The 21,608-nt window shown below is 40.6% G+C and overlaps 2 protein-coding genes across 2 annotated transcripts; both read right to left on the minus strand.

The window, feature by feature from the left end:
- Window positions 1-3,253: 3,253 nt before the first annotated feature.
- On the minus strand, window positions 3,254-4,756 carry LOC145122137 (uncharacterized). The gene is made up of 3 exons (XM_079057793.1): window positions 4,319-4,756; window positions 4,135-4,198; window positions 3,254-3,603 (listed from the first exon to the last, which is right to left on the minus strand). The coding sequence occupies exons 1-3, from the start codon at window positions 4,754-4,756 to the stop codon at window positions 3,254-3,256; spliced, it is 852 nt and encodes a 283-aa protein (XP_078913919.1).
- A 73-nt stretch (window positions 4,757-4,829) lies between these two features.
- Window positions 4,830-5,993, minus strand: LOC145122139 (uncharacterized). Its single transcript, XM_079057795.1, has 2 exons — window positions 5,561-5,993; window positions 4,830-5,452 (listed from the first exon to the last, which is right to left on the minus strand). Exons 1-2 carry the CDS (start codon window positions 5,991-5,993, stop codon window positions 4,830-4,832), a joined length of 1,056 nt encoding a protein of 351 aa, XP_078913921.1.
- Window positions 5,994-21,608: the final 15,615 nt, after the last annotated feature.

Here is a 21,608-nt window from a genome sequence, read left to right on the forward strand (position 1 = left end):
TACTAATTCAACCTAAACACGCTCTTAGATTGTATTGAAAAACTGCATTAAGTTTTGTACAAGCTTGCCAACAATGTTCATTTCTTCTCATACGCTCGGAAGTGTGAAAACATGTGATAAATGTTCTACAATAAGAAAACTTATTGTTTGTTACCAACCATTAACTTTATAGAACGATTAGGTGCCCTAAAAGTTAATTAACTACACAAAAATTCAATTCATGAAAGTGGCCAATCAAACACAAATCAAATTTAAGGATTCTAGTTTAAACAAGAACATAATCACTAGAATAGAATCACAAATCAAACATCAAATCATATGCTTCAAGTCAAACAATCAACATGTTTTGAACAAGAACTATAAACTAGGGTTTCTCAGCCACACATGACTAAGAACAAATCACAAGAACAAAAGATGGAAAAATGTGTGATTATGGTTCGACTTTGCCCTTTAGATTCACTCAATGTAGTCCGGGCGTTCCAAGCTATCAACCTCCATGTCTTTCTCTTGGAAACCTTCATAGAAAACATTTAACCTGTGACCATTAACTTTGAACACTTTTCCAATTTTGTTACTCTTAATCTCAACTGCACCATGATCAAATACATTAGTAACAATTAACGGACCCACCCACCGGGACCGTAACTTACCGGAAAACCATTTAAGTCGAGAGTCATAGAGTAATACCTTTTGACCAATCTCAAAGGTCTTACGGGAGAGGTCCTTATCATGGAATGCTTTGGTCTTATCTTTGTAGATGCGTGAACTCTCGAATGCTTCATTTCTTATTTCCTCCAGCTCTTGAATCTCTAGCTTTCGGTGAACACCCGCTTCATCAATCTTCATGTTTAGCTTTTTGATAGCCCAGAAAGCTTTGTGTTCCAGTTCAACAGGGAGGTGACAAGCTTTGCCAAACACGATTCTGTAAGGTGACATCCCAATTGGAGTTTTATATGCAGTGCGGTATGCCCAAAGAGCATCATCTAATCTAAAACTCCAATCTTTGCGGTTTGTGTTCACTGTTTTCTCAAGTATGGACTTGATTTCTATGTTTGACACTTCAGCTTGTCCATTTGTTTGCGGGTGATAAGCCGTGGACACCCGATGTTGGACTCCATACTTCTTGAGAACCGATCCAAGAGTTTTGTTGCAGAAGTGTATGCCTCTGACACTCATCAAGGCTTTTGGAGTTCCAAACCTACATAAAATGTTAGCCTTGACAAAATCTACAACAACTTTATCATCATCAGTTCTTGTTGCCTTTGCCTCTACCCATTTGGAAACATAGTCAACAGCCAAAAGGATGTATAAATTCCCAAAGGATGAAGGAAAAGGACCCATAAAATCAATACCCCATATATCAAATATTTCACAAACCAAGATAGGGGTCAAGGGCATTTGGTTTCGGGAACTCAAAGAACCTGTCATTTGACATCTCTCACAATTTTTACAAAAAATGTAAGAGTCATGAAAGAGTCGAGGCCAATAAAATCCACAGTCTAAAATTTTTCGGGCAGTTCTTTTAGGACCAAAATGCCCTCCGCAAGCATAACTATGACAAAAGTTGAGGATAGATTATACCTCATGTTCTTCAACACATCTTCTTATTACCTGATCTGCACACTGTTTCCAAAGGTACGACTCATCCTAAATGTACCTTCTTGCATCTTTCTTGATCTTATCTCTCTGTGACCTCGTGAGATCGGGTGGGAATTTTCCCGTGACCATGAAGTTGCATATATCCGCATACCAAGGTGGTGTTTGGATAGCAAACAAGTACTCGTCTGGGAATACGTCATGAATGGGAGTCGCATCTTCGGGTTGGACTATTCGGCTCAAATGATCGGCGACTAGGTTCTCTTTCCCGCTTTTATCTTTGATCTCAATATCGAACTCTTGCAAAAGCAGCATCCACCGTATTAACCTCGGCTTCGAATCTTTCTTTGTAAGTAAGTGCTTTATGGCTGCATGGTATGAATATATGATCACTTTAGTTCCATGGAGGTATTGCCGGAATTTCTCTAGTGCAAACACAATAGCAAGCAACTCTTTTTCTGTTGTGGTGTAGTTGCTTTGTGCACTATCCAAAGTCTTGGATGCATATTAGATGACATGGTGGGCTCGGTCCACCTTTTGTCCCAAAACTGCCCCGACCGCGGTGTTGCTAGCATCGCACATGATCTCGAATGAAAGATCCCAATTTAGCGGTTGGATGATGGGGGCGGATGTCAACAAATCCTTCAAGTGATCAAATGCACTTTTACATGCATCACCAAACTCAAAATCGGCCTCCTTTTGTAGAAGTTGACACATCGGCACCGTGATCTTGGAAAAATCCTTTTATAAACCGCCGATAAAAACCTGCATGGCCAAGAAAAGAACGTACTTCCCGAACATTTGTCGGGTATGGTAAGCTCTTAATAACATCTGTTTTGGCCTTGTCAACTTCTAAACCTTTTTGTGACACCACATGTCCAAGTATCAAGCCCTTGTCAACCATAAAATGACATTTTTCATAATTAAGAACTAAGTTCGTGTCAATGCACCTTTGTAAGATTTTGATGAGATTTTGCAAACATTCATTAAAAGAATTTCCGTAAACAGTAAAATCGTCCATGAAAACCTCTATGATATTTTCGACATATTCTGAAAATATGCTCACCATACATCTTTGGAAGGTCGCGGGTGCATTGCACAAGCCGAAGGTCATGCGTCTATACGCAAAGGTGCCGAAGGGACATGTGAATGTGGTTTTCTCTTGGTCTTCCGGGGCAACCGAAATTTGGTGAAAACCAGAAAAACCATCAAGGCAGCAATAGTGGGATTTCCCGGCCAATCGTTCTAACATATGATCGATGAATGGCAAAAGGAAGTGGTCTTTGCGGGTGGATGCATTCAACTTCCTATAATCGATACAAACTCTCCACCCGTTTTGCACACGGGTGGGTACCAATTCTCCCTCGGAGTTTTTGACACCGGTGACTCCGGCTTTTTTCAGGACAACTTGCACGGGACTTACCCACTTACTATCAGAAGTGGGGTAGATTACACCTGCATCCAAGAGCTTCATGATCTCTTTTTTAACCACCTCCATCATAGGTGGATTCAATCTCCTTTGGGCTTCATGGGTTGGCTTAAAGTCTTCTTCCATCAATATTTTATGCATGTATAATGATGGACTCAAACCCTTTATGTCCGCAATGGTCCAACCAATAGCCTCCTTGTACTTTTTCAAAATTCCAACCAACTCTTTTTATTCTTCCTTTGCTAGCTTGGTTGAAATTATCACCGGTAATGTCTCTTCCTCTCCAAGATAGACATACTTGAGATGGTCAGGAAGAGTCTTCAAATCAAGCCTCAGTGGGTGTACTATGGATGGAAGGAGTTTCGGATCGAGATTTTTGAGCTTCATGCGGGGTGGTTCAACTCTCAAAGGTTGTGCTTTTTCCAAGGAGTTGATTGCTTCAATCAACTCATCCTCCAACATATACTTATCAGCCAGATTCTTGATCCCTGCTTCATCAAAATGCTTGCTCAAGATGGTGGTTAGCACATCTTGGCTTGACAACTCAAAACAATCATTAGTACATGAATCAATAACATCTATGAAGTTTAAAGAATGAATATCGCTAGGATAACGCATAGCTTCAAAGATATTAAAGTTGATCACCTGTCCATCGAACTCCAACGCACAATGTGTGTGCCATCAATTGGAGAGGGCGGAACAACCTATCTAATCATTGGAAGGTGGTGGGGGATGGTAGTCGGGTCGGGTAAGAGTCCAAAATAGTCACAAATGCACACCAATTGAATTTTTAAGCAAAATATGAACGATTAAAGATATGGAAAGAATTTACCAAATCGTTCTTGGAGGCTTGCAATTGTGGTGAGAACCTCCTCTTCATCTTCCCCAAGCTATCCGTGAAATATTTTTGGAGCCCGAGATTCGTTTTCTAGGTATAAAAACATGTTGCAACACATTTGAAACATTAAAAACTAAAAACTTCAAAGAAACGAAAATGTTTTGAAGAAAAAGACAAAAATACCCCCGGGTTGCCTCCCGGTTAGCCGCCCTTGTTTTAAGTCGTTGGCTCGACTTGGCCCCTTAATATGCTTCGTTCTAAGTATGTGGACCTCTCCAACACATCAACCTTCTCGCCACCTCCTTCAATGGAACATTCAACCTTCCTTTGGCTTTCTTTTTACGCACAAACCAAAAAAGACTTAAACCCTTAATATCGGAGATTGTCCACTCAGTCCTTTTTTGGTATTTATTCAGCAGGGTTATCAACTTGCACTAAAAGTCAGCAGGAAATACAAGTTCATCAACTTGCACTAACACGTCCTCCAATACACCTTTTGGGTGTACCAAAGACCGGTCGGCAAGTTGAATAATAACTCCGGTTTTTGATAAAGGTCCAATTCCCATTGTCTTATAGCTTGAATAGGGTAAGACATTAATTGATGCTCCAAGGTCTAGCATGACGCGTGGTACAAAAAGGTTACCCATTTTACAAGGAACCGTGAAAATACCCGAGTCCTTGCATTTTTTTGGTAGCCGTTTTTGTAACACGGCTGAAATGTTTTCCCCTACTTTTACAGTTTGATTTCCTTTAAGCTTTTTTTTAGATGTGCAAAGTTCCTTAAGAAACTTAGCATATCTAGGAATCTGTGTAATAGCATCTAAAAGGGGGATGTTAATGTGAACTTTCTGGAACATTTGCATAATCTCACTCTCCTCCCGTTCTTTCTTCATGCTCTTTAATCGTTCGGGGAATGGAGTAGGTGTGGCTTTAGGCTCATTGACGAAGGGCTTCTTTGCGGTTGTTTTATCTTCCTTCTTTTCTTCTTTTGTTGCCTTTTTCGACCACTATTTCTTCTTCTTCTTGATCAACCGACACTTTTGGACCATCATAGCTCTTTCCGCCTCTCAAAGTGATGGCACACACGTTGTGCCTTGGGTTCGTTTCAGTTTGGGCGGGCAACTTTCCTTGAGATTCTAGTTTGCTTACAGAAATAGCAAGCTGTGAAACTTTTTGCTCTAAGTTCTTTATACTTGCTTTTGTCTCTTGTTGGAAAGTTTGTGTACTAGTTGCCAAACTTTTCACTATGTCCTTTAAGAAAATATTTGATGAACCCACTTGTTGAGGAGGGTGTTGTGGTTGCCTTGGCTGGAAGTTCTGTGGTGGAAAAGGTGGTCTTTGTTGGTATTGATGTGGTTGACTTGGTTGATAACTTCCATGTTGATATCCTCCCCAACCTTGATTGTTGTTCCATCTTTGATCACCCCGTGGCTGCTCATATCCCTTTTGATTTGACCCAGAAAAGCCTACCATGGCTTTTGCTTCTTCATAATCCTCATCTTGAAGTTGAGGGCACATGTCGGTTGGGTGCCCCACTTGAGTGCAAATACCACAAGGGCGGGATGTGGGCTGCACACCCTTGTCTTTAGCTAGCATCATGACCACTTTTGTAAGCTCGGACAATTGAGCTTCAATTTGAGGAGTTTGGACTTCCTTTACACCTCGGGGTGCATCCGTGTACCATTCTTCATCATGACTTGAATGCTTAGAATCTTCAGCCATGTTCTTGATTAAGTTGCGGATTTCGGTTGGAGTCTTGTCGGGTAAATACCCACCACTGGAGGCATTAAGAAGCATTCTCTCCATTGGAGTCATGCCTTCAATGAAAGATTGGAGAAGTTGATACTCGGTAATTCCATGTTTAGGACAACGGGCACACAGTTTCTTGAATCTCTCCCAATATGTGTGAAAAGCTTCTCTTTTGTGTTGCTTGATTCCAATGATTTCCCTCCGTAGGGCTGAAGCTTTCATCTCCGAGATGTATTTGTCCAAAAAGAGTCGTGCAAGATCTACCAAAGTAGTAACCGTCCCCGGTGGGAGGTCATAGAGCCAATCTTTTGCTGCATCTTGCACCGCAAATGGGAATGCCCTAAGCTTGATTTGGTCCTCCGTGACATTGTTTGGTTTCATGCCAACACACACACAACGTGGAACTCTGTGAGAAACTTGTGGGGATCCTCAAAACATAATAGAATCTCAAAACATAGTCCTCTGCCAGTGTGTACAAATAATGTCGGCGCCTTCTCGCGATCCTCGCTGGTACCTGAAACACATGTCACATAACACGGTAAGCATAAATGCTGAGTGAGATCCCTAAAATACCACATACAGCACATACGCCACTCGAGGTTATAACTCGGTACGACCCTCCGGTCGGTGTGTCTCAGCGGGACCCTCCAGTCCCGTAGCTCGTTGGACCCTCCGGTCCCGTCTAGTTCGTTGGACCCTCCGGCCCGGTCTAAATCGTTGGACCCTCCGGTCCGGTCTAATCGAGGACCCTCTGGCCTCGTAAGTCATTGGACCCTCCGGTCCAGTCTATATAACACATAGCATACATATAACACAATGCACATAATCTCAATCATACACATAACACATAAGACCCTCCGGTGTGCACATAAGTACCACTCTAGGCAATGTATAGTGAGAAGACTCGCCTCAGGTAATCTCGGAAAGTCTCGAACTCGAAGTACTGATCTAGCCTCCGCCTAATCACATAAAGTAATTTACTTCTAATTAACAAGGATTCTCATAGGCTAGACTAATCCCTTCCTATAATCTCTCAGAAGGGGAAAAGACCATTTTACCCCTCTAATGATCCAAACGTCCAAATGTTGACCAAACCCTAAAAGTCAACGAAAGTCAACTTCCAGTCAACGGTCCAACTTTGACCAGACTCGTCGAGTGCACTAGGGTGACTCGGTGAGTCCATGCGTGTCCTCTGAATCCTCCTAAGTCCTCACTCGACTCGTCGAGTTAGCCTTTCTCTCGACGGGTTACCACCGATCACGAATCGTGGTGCAACACAATCCGACTCGTCGAGTCCTCTCATGGACTCGGCGAGTTTCCTCCATGGAAATGGTCAAATGACCTTCTGAGGTCAGATCTGTTTCTCTATCTTATAGATCTGACCTTCTAACACCCAAAAATCACGTAAAGCTCTGAACTTTATGTTCATGTATCGCACATATGGCTCTATTTTATGAAATAGCTCTTAAAATGGACACCTAGACTCAAAACTCTTATGGGACTGCATAAAGCTGGATGATTGGGGCTCTCTGGACCTCTCAAGGTCCATATCTAAAGTCTATTCCTCAATGGGACTCCACATGCCCCATATTCCAACTAAAGAAGGGGCAAAGAAACCCTAGATTCATGAGATCTACTAAATACACGAAAATAGGCATGGATTCATACCTCAAAGAACAACCTTTGATGAAGTAATAGAAGGTCTGAGCTCCTCAATCAGCCTAGCTTGAATTCCCTCCTTCCTTCTTGCAAGAATGCACTAAAGGTGATGTAATTAGCTCCTTCCCTCACTCTTTATGCTCTCTGGTTCGTTACGGTTTCTCAAGTGGGTGTGTGGCCACAATGAGGGCCATAAGGACCCTTAAATAGGGCACATGCCCAAAGAATTAGGGTTTATGTCCACAACGCGGACTCGTCGAGTCGACTCGCCGACTCGTCGAGTCCATTCATTAATCCGAGCCATCAGTCGCGATCCTACTCGACGAGTTTAGGCGTCAACTCGTCGAGTCCCTTCTTCTTAACTCAAAATAAATACTTAAATTTTGATACCTGGAAATCCGTATGTTACATCCTAGGTCGTATGTTGCGCGTACTGCCTTAAGTCCAGGTACGCTAAGTGTACCGATGTGGTACGCTGCACGTACGTTCTCTGGGCTGATGGGGGTGTGTTTTGGGCTTTGTGACTCGTGGGTCTTATCTAGTGTTGGGCATTGGCCTATTAGGATTGGTGAGCTCAATTTTCTATTATGGACCTTAAGTGGCATTGTTGGGCCTTTTTTGGGCCTTATGGCCCATTATTGTTTTGGACTAAAAATTTTGAGCCGATTAAGAGAAAGGCTTTGGGCCTTGTTTGAGGGGTTTGGACATAAAGGTTTTGGGCCCATGAGTGGGGTTATGTCATATTTCTAATTAGGGTAATTTATATTTATTCAGTCTGAGATTTCCAGACCGGTAGCCGAGCAGTTATTATTTATCAGCAGTCTGAGGTGAGTCTTCTCACTATATCGATGGGTCGAATGAACCAATGTCGGCCCATCATCTAACATGTGGATTGACAGTTGTTATGTGCTTGCTTGTATGAAGACCATAAGGGTAGCCCATGGCACTTGGATATCAGACCATGGGGGTAGCCGATGGCCTTCTAGGTAAAGACCATGGGGGTAGCCCATGGCATTCCAGGTAAGCCCATGGCACTTGAATATCAAACCATGGAGGTAGCCCATGGCATTCCAGGTAAAGACCATGGGGGTAGCCCATGTCAATTATATGTATGTTGCATGATATTCTTTGGTTGTTTGTTATGTGATATTTTGGGAAACTCACTAAGCTTTTGCTTAAAGTTTATTTGGGTGGTTTCAGGTACTTCTGGTACTAAGGGGAAGGGCCCGGCTTGATGGCGCAACATTCACTCTCCAGCATTTTCCGCATTTATTGATATCGATACTCTGATCTTTTGACATGACTTGATGTAATGGATTTTTGGAAATAAATTATGATTGTAATTCCTATTTTAAATATGAAATATTTTATTTGGTTTTCGGGTTGTTACATTTGAACCTTTTAAAAATATCTGAATTCTGTTTAATCTTATAAAAACAGTCATATTCACTGAAGCATCAGTAAATCATGACGAATAAAGCTATCGTCCCTTGTGGTAGGATGTCGTAGTCATAACAAAACTATTTTAGGTAGGTGAAGCATTTCATCAGTTTCAATCACATGAAACTTCTAGATCTCTTGAAATTTTCATTGAAACATAAATGACATGTTTAATCTCAGATTATGCTCTTACTAATTGTGACTGGGATGCCGATGATCACAATTAAGATGTGAATAACCATGGAAACCCACTCAAACGCCCTCAATCAATTTATAATCTCCCATTGATGTGACGATTAATCATATATGCTCCATCAACAATTATAAACACGAGTTGTTTCATCATTCCATCTTTATAGTCCTACATTAGTGTGTCGATTAACCATGCGTGCTTCACTAACGACTCATAAAGAAACGATGTGTGTTTTCATGGATTAGCGTACAATTTCATATTTTCCTTAAGTAACTAGAGTGAGATTTTAAAAGAATGTTCTAGTACTTTATAACAGTATACTTTTAATGTGATTATGTCCTGTCGAACCCATTCGGCTAATGACCCTCCACCACACAAAGAAGCGGTGGGTGGAAAGGATACACATTCAACGTTCATTTTATACGTCATTTCCTTATACCTCTCTTATAATGTAGCTTCGTGAATGAGGCCTACTATTGATTCGATTGGCTTTCGTTATACATATAATATTAAAGTTCTTATACATATGTATAAGGTGTATTTTAAACATTTTAAAAACTTCAAGGTTTAAAATTAATTTTAAATTAACTATTAATTAATTAATCTTTTAAACCAATTAATGATTTATCTTTATCTTTTAGTTAAACTATTAATTAAATTAATTAAATTAAATATTAAAATCTATGAGGATAATTCATTCAATTATCTTATAACCAAAAATTATGTTTCCATGTTTATCTCCTTAACTATTAAATTAGGGTTTTTAATCATATAAGGCAAGTAAAAATCGAATTTTAATAGAACCAGGACCAAATAATGACTAAAAATAGCCTACTAATCAGATAAGGCAGGAAAAACGAGCAAAAAAATGGTGCGCCCTTTTCAATTTTTTTTGTTTGATTTGATTTATCTCATGCACAATCAATTGTTAGACCATTGGCTCTCATACCACTGATGGAATTTTAAGGTTACAAAACTATATACTTGCGGAAATTCTCTTAACACTTAAGGGTACATGCAGCCCAAAGATATATGTCTTTACAATTATTAGCAACATACTATGAACTATAAAAACCCTAAGTTATAATCAAATTCATAAGTTAAGGTTACATACCTTGATATTATTATAGCAAATAATATCCTTGAATCCTTTCCTTTTGTTATCAGAAAGCAAGCACCAAAAGTATGATGCCTCTAATGGCTCCACCGAAACCCTAGAAACCCTAGCGTGAAGAGGAGATAAAGGAATGAGAAGGAAATTTCGTTCACATGCTTATTGGGAATGTTATGAACGAAAAATGCAATCCAATGAGTCTTATTTATAGTTTTGGTAACTCACAGATGAATCCAAATTTAAATTAATTAAATAATAGATTTAATCTCAATTCAAATCATTTCCTCATCTGCAACCAAGAGGCTTCCATAAACCCTAGAACCTCCTCCAAAACCTTCCATACCATAGATGGTTCTAGAATTACTTATTTTGTTCAACTATTGAACAATTATAATTCACCCATTGCACCTTTAATTAATTCAAATTAATCTTGAATTAATTCTAGATTAATTCTGATTAATAATTAATTAATTCTTATTTATTTCTCATTAATTTATTAACCATATAAATTAAAAAATCAATTTTTTATTGATCTCATATTAATTCATCAATCACATAATAAATTAACAAATCAATTACCTATTTATAATTAATATATTATCCACATAATATATTAACAAATTATTTTCTCTCTCTCCTAATAGCATTTCTAACTATTTCTAGTTATGAGGGCAATCCAAAAAGGACTTTGCTTTTAATTAGAAGTATATACCAATTTAGTTATGTGCTTAGATACCTTAATCCAAAAAAATATGATTTGCATAATAGGGTAGTCATACCCCAAATAAATGTGTGTCTCAACTATTTGAGGGGTTTTCTATGCATCTATATACAAATTTCTAGCAACAGAAATGATTAATAATAACCCTAAATGTACATGCACCCTAGATTCAGGTTTTACTGTTATAGAAACCTACTTTCAAAACTACAAGATTAATGCTACAAGAGGGATAGGATTACTGGCCCTTAAGAAAAACCGAATTTGCTCTTGACCACTTTTAGATCTCGAACTGCTTGTTGCTCTTGGAAGATCTAGCACCCGAAGTAGAGTGCCTCTAAAGAATCACACCCAAAAGTCTAAACCCTATAAAATTAAGGAGAGATAAGAGGGATTACAATAATCGAATTCCCAACCTTGCAAGTGTCTAGGATTGGATTTCTGAAGGCCGGAGAGGTCTTCATATAGTTGAGGTAACTCGTCGAGTCCATGTCTGCAACTCGGCGATTTGAGTCGGGTTCTTTCGATTTCTGGTTTTCTAACTTTTCCTCTTGCACCGATTTAGGATCTTCTTTCTGAATAGGTGCCAGAGGAGTAATTATCTTCCCACTCCTAGTTGTCACGATTTTAATATGTACGCCTTTCGGATTTTTCAGTAATACTAGGAAGTCCACCCGGTTGTCTTTCGTTCACTTGTTGTGCAAGTTGGCCTAGCTGCTTCTCAATGTTGAGAATGGAGGCTTGCTGATTCCTAAGAAGAGCTTGTTGATCTTTCATCATAATTTGGTGCTCTCTCAACATATTTTTTTGATCTTTTATTGCAGCATCAGTATCGTTATGCCTTTTCTCGGATGCGGCTACGAACCTTGTAAGCATATCTTCCAAATCTGATTTCTTTTCTTGCACCAACTCCTCCTTTTGATAAAAACCTCTTGCTTTTTTCTTATAATTTTCCTCCTTCGCCTTCTTGTACTCATCATAAGGTTGCCATTCTTTCTTGGGTTTTCGCCAATCATCATCATATCTATCACCACTTAAATAGCACACTTGGGCTTTCCGGTTTCCGTTCTCATTAAGATCACAGTCTTTAGTAAGGTGAGGCCCTCTATAGTTATCACATCCCACTCTAATGGCATGGATGGATTGGTCCATCTTAGTCATTCTTCGATCCATGTTCTCTAATTTTGCCATCATTGCCGCCATGTCATCGGAAATAGAGTTCACCACCCCTCGACTTGGGTCATTCCTTGGGTTATGATATTCTCTAGAGTGATTAGAGAATTCTTCAATTAGTTTCTTTTATAGTCGCGGGTGCTTTCTTCGTGAGTCGTCCTTGCGAGTCAAGGAGCTGCCTAGTTGTCACATTCACTCCATAATAGAAAATGGAGACTTCTTGATGCCTAGTTAGATCATTGGGTAGGCAGTTCCTCAATAAGCTTTTGTATCTTTCCCACGCCTCATAGAGTGACTTTCCTGGTTGTTGCTCAAAATTTGCAATGGCTTTCTTTAACTTTGCTATTTTTGAGGGAGGGCAAAATTGATCAATAAATTCTTCTCGCATCTTAACCCAAGTGGTGATGGATCCTGGAGGGAGTGATTTCAGACAATCTTTCGTAGCTCCCTTAAATGTGACTGGTAGCATACGCAGCAGAACAGTCTCCCAAGGCACATTAGGGGTGTTAAAGTAGTCGGCTATGTCGTTGACCTCATCAAGATGCTTGTATGCGTCTTCGTGTTCCTTCCCACATAATGGGATGTCCCTGAGTTGGATGAGTATGTGACCCTTCAGCTCAAAGTTAGCAGTTGCTGGAATCACGGGTTGCACGAGTCATGGGCCGGTATCGTCACACATCCTTTTCTTCCATTCTCCCATGGGGATTTCATCGATGTTAGCCATGGTGTTTCTGATTTCGCCTTCTATGTCGCTTCCTGCTTCGGTTTCTGCTTCTGATCCGTATTCGGTTTCGTTTGGATTGGGGTTATATCCAAAGCCTTCTATCTGGCTTTCTTCGCTCTTTTGGCTGCTAGACAAGCCCACTTTCTTGCTTTTCTTCTTTCCAAAGACTGATTTAAGGTCCTTGAAAGGTGATTTCTTTGGCGGCTTAGTCTCTTCAACGGTCTACTCCTTGTCTTTCCTCAAAGTTGATTCTGGGTTTTCGAGTGGCGGGATCAAGGGTGTGCCTGATCCTCGGGTCATAAAAACACTGCAAGAAACAGAACAAATACGCGTAAAAAGAACAAAACAAAACTAAAAACGGAAATGGAAAACTGCGATGGACTCGTCGAGTAGCTACGACTGTACTCGACGAGTCAAAGGCCAACAGAAAAAAAATTAGAATTAAAATCCTAAAATCAGAAAAACCAAAACTCAATCCTAATAACTAATTTACTAAAATAGTAACTTTGTGCAAGATATATCTCACACAAAGGATCGATAATACTAGCAATTAAAATTTATTTTAGAACCGTTCCCCGGCAACAGCGCCAAAAACTTGATGTGTGTTTATTTCACTAGTTTTAGTCCTACTTTTTAAATATAATTTAGACACACAAAAGGCAATGTACTTGTCAACTTGTGGTATAATTAAGCAAGCAGGGTATCGAAAACAGGGAACGGTAAATAAACTAACTACTAAATTATCTAAAAAACAATTAATTAAAAGAAAAGGGGTTTTATCTAGTTTTGAAAGACTAGAAACTTAAACACTTATCTAACACTTAAACAAAGCAATTAACAGGTAAAACAAGTAAAAATCAACTAAATTCAATATTAAAGGAGACTGCTGTTCAGCTTCAACTAACTTATTCCTATGGTTGATTTTATGACACATGCAATGGATTAATTCATCTTTGGCTACGGATTAATGTGATTAGGTTCATGTTCACTATTACTAATCCTTAGAAAACAAATCAATTCAAACAGTGGCCAGTTGGTTAAACTAATGAATTTCCTAGTTTATTGATTTGGGTTTAGTAAGACTTGTAGTTAGCTAATTAAATTGCTAATTCAATTAACTTCTTGTATGATGCTTCGTCACACAAGCTCACACATTGATTTACCAATTTTCTAATTAATCCCTAGTTTCATGTTCACTATTCCTAGGCATATAACATTGTTTACACATAAATTATATGAGACAAGCAATCAAGAGATGTTCATGCAACTTAATTCACTTGATAATTAACAGAAAATAGTTATTGGCAACACATGAGGATCTTTAACAAGCTTAATTAAACAAAATTCACCAATCTAAATTAATCTGACCACAAAATCAAACCATAGTCATAAAGTTGTCTACCCTAAACAGAAGAAACAAGTTTTTAGCTCATATTCATAGCAGAAAACGTCTCATAAATTGAACCTAATGATCTAAACATGGTAAAAACACTAGATTAAGAAAAGAGAATAAGATTGTGCCTTTTGATCTCCTCAAAATTGGATGCTAAAGTCGATTCACGAGTTCCAGAGCTCCAGCAATACTTTCAATCGTAACTTAATCCCCAAGGGTTCCAGAGAAGCTTTTAGTTTCGGGCTATAATGTCCTATTTATAGATTTCTGAAAAGAGGGGCGACTCGTCGAGTCTAGTAACCGACTCGTCGAGTCCTTCATTAAGAACCCGTGTACTGCAAGGACTTTTATTGCTTCGCGAAGGTTGGTGCCTACTCGTCGAATAGGTGTCCAACTCGTAGAGTTCTTCATGTTTTTTACTCTTTTTCTTCTTTCTTCAATTCCCGAGCTTCCGGTTGCATTTCCCGCTTCCTTTTGCTTCCGAGCATGTCTTTTAGGCTGAAAATATAATTTAAACATAATTAAGTATCTTTTGCTCAATAATTGCAATAAAATAGCCAAAAAGGCAAAGAGTCTCAAACGAGGTCTGCTGCTCGGGATCCCAAATAAAAGCAACACCCTTCCGGGTCAATCTAGTGAGGGGAACGACAATCTTGGAGAAATCTCGGATAAATCTCCGATAGTAGCCGGCCAACCCCAGAAAACTCCTGATCTCGGTGGGGGATCTCGGCACCTCCCAACTCATCATAGCCTCAATCTTGGCCGGATCGACCAATATCCCATTCTAATTAACGAGATGTCCCAAGAACTGGACCTCTCGTAACCAGAAATCACACTTGGAGAATTTGGCATAAAGCCTCTTCGATCTCAATACTCTAAGGATCTCCCTCAGGTGCTCCTCATGCTGCTCTCTGGATCTCGAATACACTAGAATATCATTGATGAACACAATCACCTATCGATCCAACATCGGCCGGCATACTCGGTTCATGAGGTCCATGAACGCCGCTGGTGCATTGGTGAGCCCAAAAGGCATCACCATGAACTCGTAATGCCCATAACGAGTCCTAAACGTCGTCTTCTGGATATCCTCATTACGCACCCTCACCTGTTGGTATCCAGACCTCAAGTTTATCTTGGAAAACTAAGACGCACCCTGCAACTGGTCAAACAGATCGTCGATCCTCGGTAATGGATAACGGTTATTGACCGTTAATCTGTTCAACTCCCGGTAATCAATGCACATCCGGTATGAACCATCCTTTTTCTTTACAAAAAGGATCAGAGCTCCCCACGGCGAGCTACTCGGTCGGATGAATCCCTTCCCCAACAGCTCCTGAAGCTGCAAGGATAACTCCTGCATCTCCGGTGGTGCAAGGCGATAGGGTGCCTTGGCAATAGGCGCTGCCCCCGGAACCAAATCGATGCGGAACTCCACCTGCCTCTCGCGAGGCACACCCAGCAACTCCTCGGGGAAAACATCCGGAAACTCTCGCACTATCGGTACCTCGCAGACAGAACTCGGCCTCTCTGCGGCAACTCGTGTATGCTACAATCCCTCTACAGCCCTGCTGTAGACTCTGTCTCGCTCTGGCAGCCGAACAAAATGTTGACCCAGATCTGGTACCCTCGACATACACCGTAAGTACTCCCCCACTAGGGTCTCGTATGGTCACCAACTGTCGCTTACAGTCTATAACAGCTCCAAATCGGCTCAACCAGTCCATGCCCACAATGACACAGACATCCCCCATCGCAATCGGTACCAGTTCTATCGGGAACTCAACACCGAAAATCTTGAGTACACATCCTCGAATCACATCAGTAGCATAAACCGCTCGCTCGTCAGCTATAGAAACTCGTAGAGGTCGAATCAACGCCTCTCGTCGGATACTGATGTGCTGGCTAAACGCTAATGACACGAAAGATCGACTCGCACCCGAGTCAAATAACACCAAAGCAGGTACAGAACTCACAAGAAAAGTACCTATGCATACCACAGTATAAGCACAATATCTCTTCTGCTGTCAACTGAAAGGCTCTCCCGCGAGCCTTCAGTGCCTCGGCCTTCGCTGGCCGGACCTCGGTAGCTCTAGCAGCAGGTGTAGATCCATGTGCTGATCCCTGAAGTAGCTGTGGGCACTCGGCCTTCCGATGACCAGTCTGGTTGCAGTGAAAGCAAACTGCAAACCCCTTGGGTCAATCCCTCGCGAAATGTCCCTCCTTGCCACACTTGTAGCACACACCCACTCTGCACACCCCCTCATGGCTCTTGCCGCATTTCCCGCAAGTGTGGCCCTTCGGAACTCCAGATCTCGAATCAGCGGGCTTTGCCTGCTTGGCTACCAGCTGAGACTGTACCGGCAGCCTATCCCTCCTCTGAGACTCGGCCTCCTCCCTGGCCTGAGTCTACAGCTCAATCTCCCTCTTCCGGGCATTCGCCTGGAGCTCGGCAAATGTCCGGTATGTCGAGTTCGCCACGAACTCACGAATGTCCCTCCTCAGTATGCTCAGATATCGGCTCATACGTGCCTGCTCGGTAGACACGTGCTCAGGGCAAAACAACGCCCTCTCATGAAACATCCGTGTAATCACAGTCACGGACTTTGTCCCCTACTTGAGGGACAAGAACTTCTGCGCCAACCGTTCCCTCTCCACCGGGGGAACATACTCATCTTGGAACATGGTGGTGAACCTCTCCCAGGTCACCATTGTAATCTCTGCATTACTGAATTCTGCCGTCACAAACATCAACCAGTCCTTCTCTCCCAAGCGAGGCTGGTTCAACACGAACCGTACTCTCAGATGCTCCGGACAAGAACATGTGTAGAAGCATCCCTCAACGTCAGAGATCCATCTCATCGCGGCTATCGGATCCTGAGTCCCATCAAACTCTGGTGGCTTCGTGTTGCTCAAATCCCGGTACAGCAACGAGTCACCCACCTGTGGCCTAGCGGCGGCAACGGCTGCGGTGGCCGCAGCAACAGCAGCATCAGTAAGAGCAGCATACCGCTCGTCAAATGTCTCAATCAGCGTGGTCTTGATAGACCCGAACATCTCTAGTATCTCAGCTCGAATGGCTGCCGCCACCTCATCATGAATCATCCTGCGAATCTCATCATCTCTAACACCGCTGCTCTCTGGAGTGTGGCGTGTACCCACCATAATGTCTCTGAAACACAACACAAGAGAAATCAGAGACTCGCTCGAGTATACTCGCACTCGATAACTCAACCCTACTCGTTCTTTAGTACCCTAAGGATTCTTACTTGGACTGCTCACTGATCCGGTGTTTCCAGTAGTACGGGCCCTATACTACCTTCCACAACGCATCGGTATTCACCCTAAGTCCTCCTCCTAGGATCCCAGATCACAAGTACACTATATCTCGCTGAACACAGGCTACCCTCTAGTAGACCACCCACAAGCTCCTCGCTGCTACCTACTCACTCTCGAAGTAACTCATAGTAGCAGTAATTTCCTAGGCTAAGGCATCACAAATCAGACCACTCTAGTCCTAGATATGAATACCTAGCCTACTCTAGCATGCATAGCATATCACATAATATCTCATAACACATAATGTAAGGGTATTTTGGGAAATCACCGTTCGGGCGCTGGCTGATCGTACACATTGCTCCGTTCTGCTTTTCTCAAAACTCTTTTACTCCTTTAGAAAAATTGTTTCCTTTATGAAAAATTTTCTCAAATCCTCAGTTTGAGTTCAGATACGCCCGAAGATGCATGCGAATCCCTCAAACCAAGGCTCTGATCCCAACTTGTAAAGACGTAAATTTTAAAACAATTTTTCATTTTTCAAACATAATAAAACTCATATAATATTCTCAAACTCTCATGTGTATCAAATGTCATTACAATAAAACATATCCCAGAATCTGTTAGGCGTGTCAAACTCAACAAATAAAGGGGTACAACAGACTCCCAATACACTGCTTTAATGCACTAAAAGGGTAGTACAAGGCAAGCAGGGTCGAACCACAGAGACACGGAATAAAAGTCTATACCTCTTTGCGCAAGGTACTTTGGTTACAAAGGGGGATTTGTTTGCAAAAGTCAAATAATGAAAATAACAATCAACTTTGAAACATGCAGAAAATGAAATAGATTTGTAAACAAGTTGTAAAAGTGCTTCCAGTTCTAGTTCTCAATGTTGTCATTTAACCTGATTATGACTTGATGTAATTTGTGATTACTATTCTAAGTTGGTACTGAAAGATATTAACACGCTCTAATACCTCTCGCTTGCCAAATTATCTAACCAAAACACGCTCTTTGACTAGACCTAGCTTTACTAATTCAACCTAAACACGCTCTTAGATTGTATTGAAAAACTGCATTAAGTTTTGTACAAGCTTCCCAACAATGTTCATTTCTTCTCATACGCTCGGAAGTGTGAAAACATGTGATAAATGTTCTACAATAATAAAGCTTATTGTTTGTTACCAACCATTAACTTGATAGAACGATTAAGTGCCCTAAAAGTTAATTAACTACACAAAAATTCAATTCATGAAAGTGGCCAATCAAACACAAATCAAATTTAAGGATTCTAGTTTAAACAAGAACATAATCACTAGAATAGAATCACAAATAAAACATCAAATCATATGCTTCAAGTCAAGCAATCAACATGTTTTGAACAAGAACTAGAAACTAGGGTTTCTTAGCCACACATGACTAAGAACAAATCACAAGAACAAAAGATGGAAAAATGTGTGATTACAACTTACAAAATGCTAGAAATAGTGTTTCTAAATGATTATTGATCAGTCCCTTGCAATAACCTTCGAATTCCCTTCTCAAAATATGCTCTGATATGTTGTGTCTATCTCAAAATGGCCCTCAACCCGTAATATGAAAGATAGGAAAAACTGCCAAAAGTTGGTTTTTGGGTTGAACACGGCCCGTGTTAAAATAGGCTAAACTGACACGGCCCGTGTTCAGCAGCCAACACGGCCTGTGTTGATTTACACTGAACTGACACAGCCCGTGTTCAGCATGGTCAACAACTCCCATTTTGGTCAACACGGCCCGTGTTGATTTTGCAGTGTAAATCCAACACGGCCCGTGTACCCCTCTGACTCCGAATCCAAACTTGATTTTTCCATCTTTTTCGTTCTTCGCCCGATCATCCCGAAATCTTCACCAATGCTTCCCGGCACCTCCCAAAGCGCATTCCAAGCTCCGGTTTACCTGAAAAAGACATGAAAGTGTGCAAATAAGGTTGTTCTAGAGACTAACATGAATATGATGAAATGCAAGAAAAATGAAGAACAATTATGCTAAATAGATGCATGAAATGGGACTAAAAGGTGTGCAAAAAGGTGCACAAATTACACCTAACAAATCTCCCCAAGCTTAGACCTTTCTTGTCCTCAAGAAAGAGCAAGAACCAGACAAACAGGACGATTTCTAGATGGCAAAAAGAAACATAGAACGAATGGGGACAAAAAGATCCTAAAAGCTAAGAATGAATGCATGCAATGAAAACCATGAAAAAGAAACATATGTACAAAAGATACTTAAGGAACAAAAATGAACCAAAGAAAAATTTAAGAACACAAGTAATCTTTTTATTTATTTATATAAATATGGACATATATGATCAGACTTTACATCAATGGGGCTCCAATCATTAATACCTAGGCGACCATCCTTCTACCTTCCACATATCACAGACTCCCAAAGTGAGGAAGACCACGAAACGGTGTAATCCAATAATCCAACTATAGTTTTATTTAAACTTCATACCTTAGTTAGCTTTTGCGAGCGAAAATAACACAGTTCGGGATCTCATGTCCTTAAGACTAGATGGTCAAGAATCAGAATCGACGCATCCTTAAGAACCCGTCACGGCGAATCAACTTTCGCTGAAACAGTGAGCCCACCCGAAGGGGCCCAGTTCCTATACTTTCACTTTTTCGAGAGCCACAAGTATCATATCACACAGTTCTTCATTCGCCAGATTTGACTTTGAGATGGCTTTTGATTTTGATTGAACTTGGATTTGTATCTTCATTTTGAGCTTTGAATTCTTCAATCAACTTTTGAATTTCTGAAAGTTTCTTCGATTAAGTACTTGAAATTCTAATTTGGGTACTGAATATGACAGTTGTACCCTTTCTTCCTTCTTGACTGTGTGGATCTGATACTTAAGCTCTTTGTTACCGCGAGGGTAACGCGTGTCAACAAATAGGTCCGTGTTCTGTGGGTCCAGAGTTGCCGATAAAGATTCTTTTTAAACATTCAGAAGCAAATCATCCTAAAGCTGTTATTACCGCCCACAAAAACGTTTCGGTATGCCATTTTTTTATTATCTAAGGCTAGGGTCTCGAATTACGGTGTTTGGGTCCCCTAGTTATGACAGCTGATTCTACACTTCCGGTAACTATCCGGTCGCTTTGGGTATTTTGTTTTTCATTTGATTTCTCGTTTTCCCACTTCATGGAGCTATCGTATGTAAAGATTCTCTCATCTCGTATTAAATCTTTTTTTAATGAAATGCATGAAAATGAAAATGCATGGAGATGTTTTATTTTTGTTTTTTTTAAAGAAACTAGGAAGAAAAAAATGGAAACTAAGAACATAAACGAAAAAATCTTTTTTTTTTTAATTTTTGATTTTTTTTTGAAAATTTAATGCATGGAGGTGATCCTAATGTACAACTCTACCCCTCCCCAAGCTTGAATATAAGCATCGTCCCTGATGCTTGGAGAGGGCGGAACAACCTATCTAATCATTGGAAGGGGGTGGGGGATGGTAGTCGGGTCGGGTAAGAGTCCAAAATAGTCACAAATGCACACCAATTGAATTTTTAAGCAAAATATGAACGATTAAAGATATGGAAAGAATTTACCAAATCGTTCTTGGAGCCTTGCAATTGTGGTGAGAACCTCCTCTTCATCTTCCCCAAGCTATCCGTGAAATATTTTTGGAGCCCGAGATTCCTTTTCTAGGAATAAAAACATGTTGCAACACATTTGGAACATTAAAAACTAAAAACTTCAAAGAAACGAAAATGTTTTGAAGGAAAAGAAAAAAATACCCCCGGGTTGCCTCCCGGTTAGCCGCCCTTGTTTTAAGTCGTTGGCTCAACTTGGCCCCTTAATATGCTTCGTTCTAAGTATGTGGACCTCTCCAACACATTCAACCTTCTCGCCACCTCCTTCAATGCATCACCAAACTTAAAATCGGCCTCCTCTTGTAGAAGTTGACACATCGGCACCGTGATCTTGGAAAAATCCTTTATAAACCGCCGATAAAAACCTGCATGGCCAAGAAAAGAACGCACTTCCCGAACATTTTTCAGGTATGGTAAGCTCTTAATAACATCTATTTTGGCCTTGTCAACTTCTAAACCTTTTTGTGACACCACATGTCTAAGTATCAAGCCCTTGTCAACCATAAAATGACATTTTTCATAACTAAGGACTAAGTTCGTGTCAATGCACCTTTGTAAGATTTTGGTGAGATTTTGCAAACATTCATTAAAAGAATTTCCATAAACAGTAAAATCGTCCATGAAAACCTCTAAGATATTTTCGACATATTCTGAAAATAT

This window comes from Lactuca virosa, chromosome 6 (assembly GCF_052849685.1).
Source record: "Lactuca virosa cultivar CGN04683 chromosome 6, Lactuca_virosa_CGN04683_v6, whole genome shotgun sequence".
Classification (NCBI taxonomy): Eukaryota; Viridiplantae; Streptophyta; class Magnoliopsida; order Asterales; family Asteraceae; genus Lactuca; species Lactuca virosa.

Coding starts and splice junctions, on each gene's coding strand:
- LOC145122137 (XM_079057793.1), bottom strand. CDS start 4,756: ATGAAGAAAGAACGGGAGGAGAGTGAGATTATGCAAATGTTCCAGAAA. Junction 4,199..4,318: donor TAGTGCAAGTTGATGAACTT/GTATTTCCTGCT, acceptor GTGCGTAAAAAG/AAAGCCAAAGGAAGGTTGAA. Junction 3,604..4,134: donor AAGGTTGATGTGTTGGAGAG/GTCCACATACTT, acceptor TAAACTTCATAG/ATGTTATTGATTCATGTACT.
- LOC145122139 (XM_079057795.1), bottom strand. CDS start 5,993: ATGAAACCAAACAATGTCACGGAGGACCAAATCAAGCTTAGGGCATTC. Junction 5,453..5,560: donor TGAAGATTCTAAGCATTCAA/GTCATGATGAAG, acceptor TCATGATGCTAG/CTAAAGACAAGGGTGTGCAG.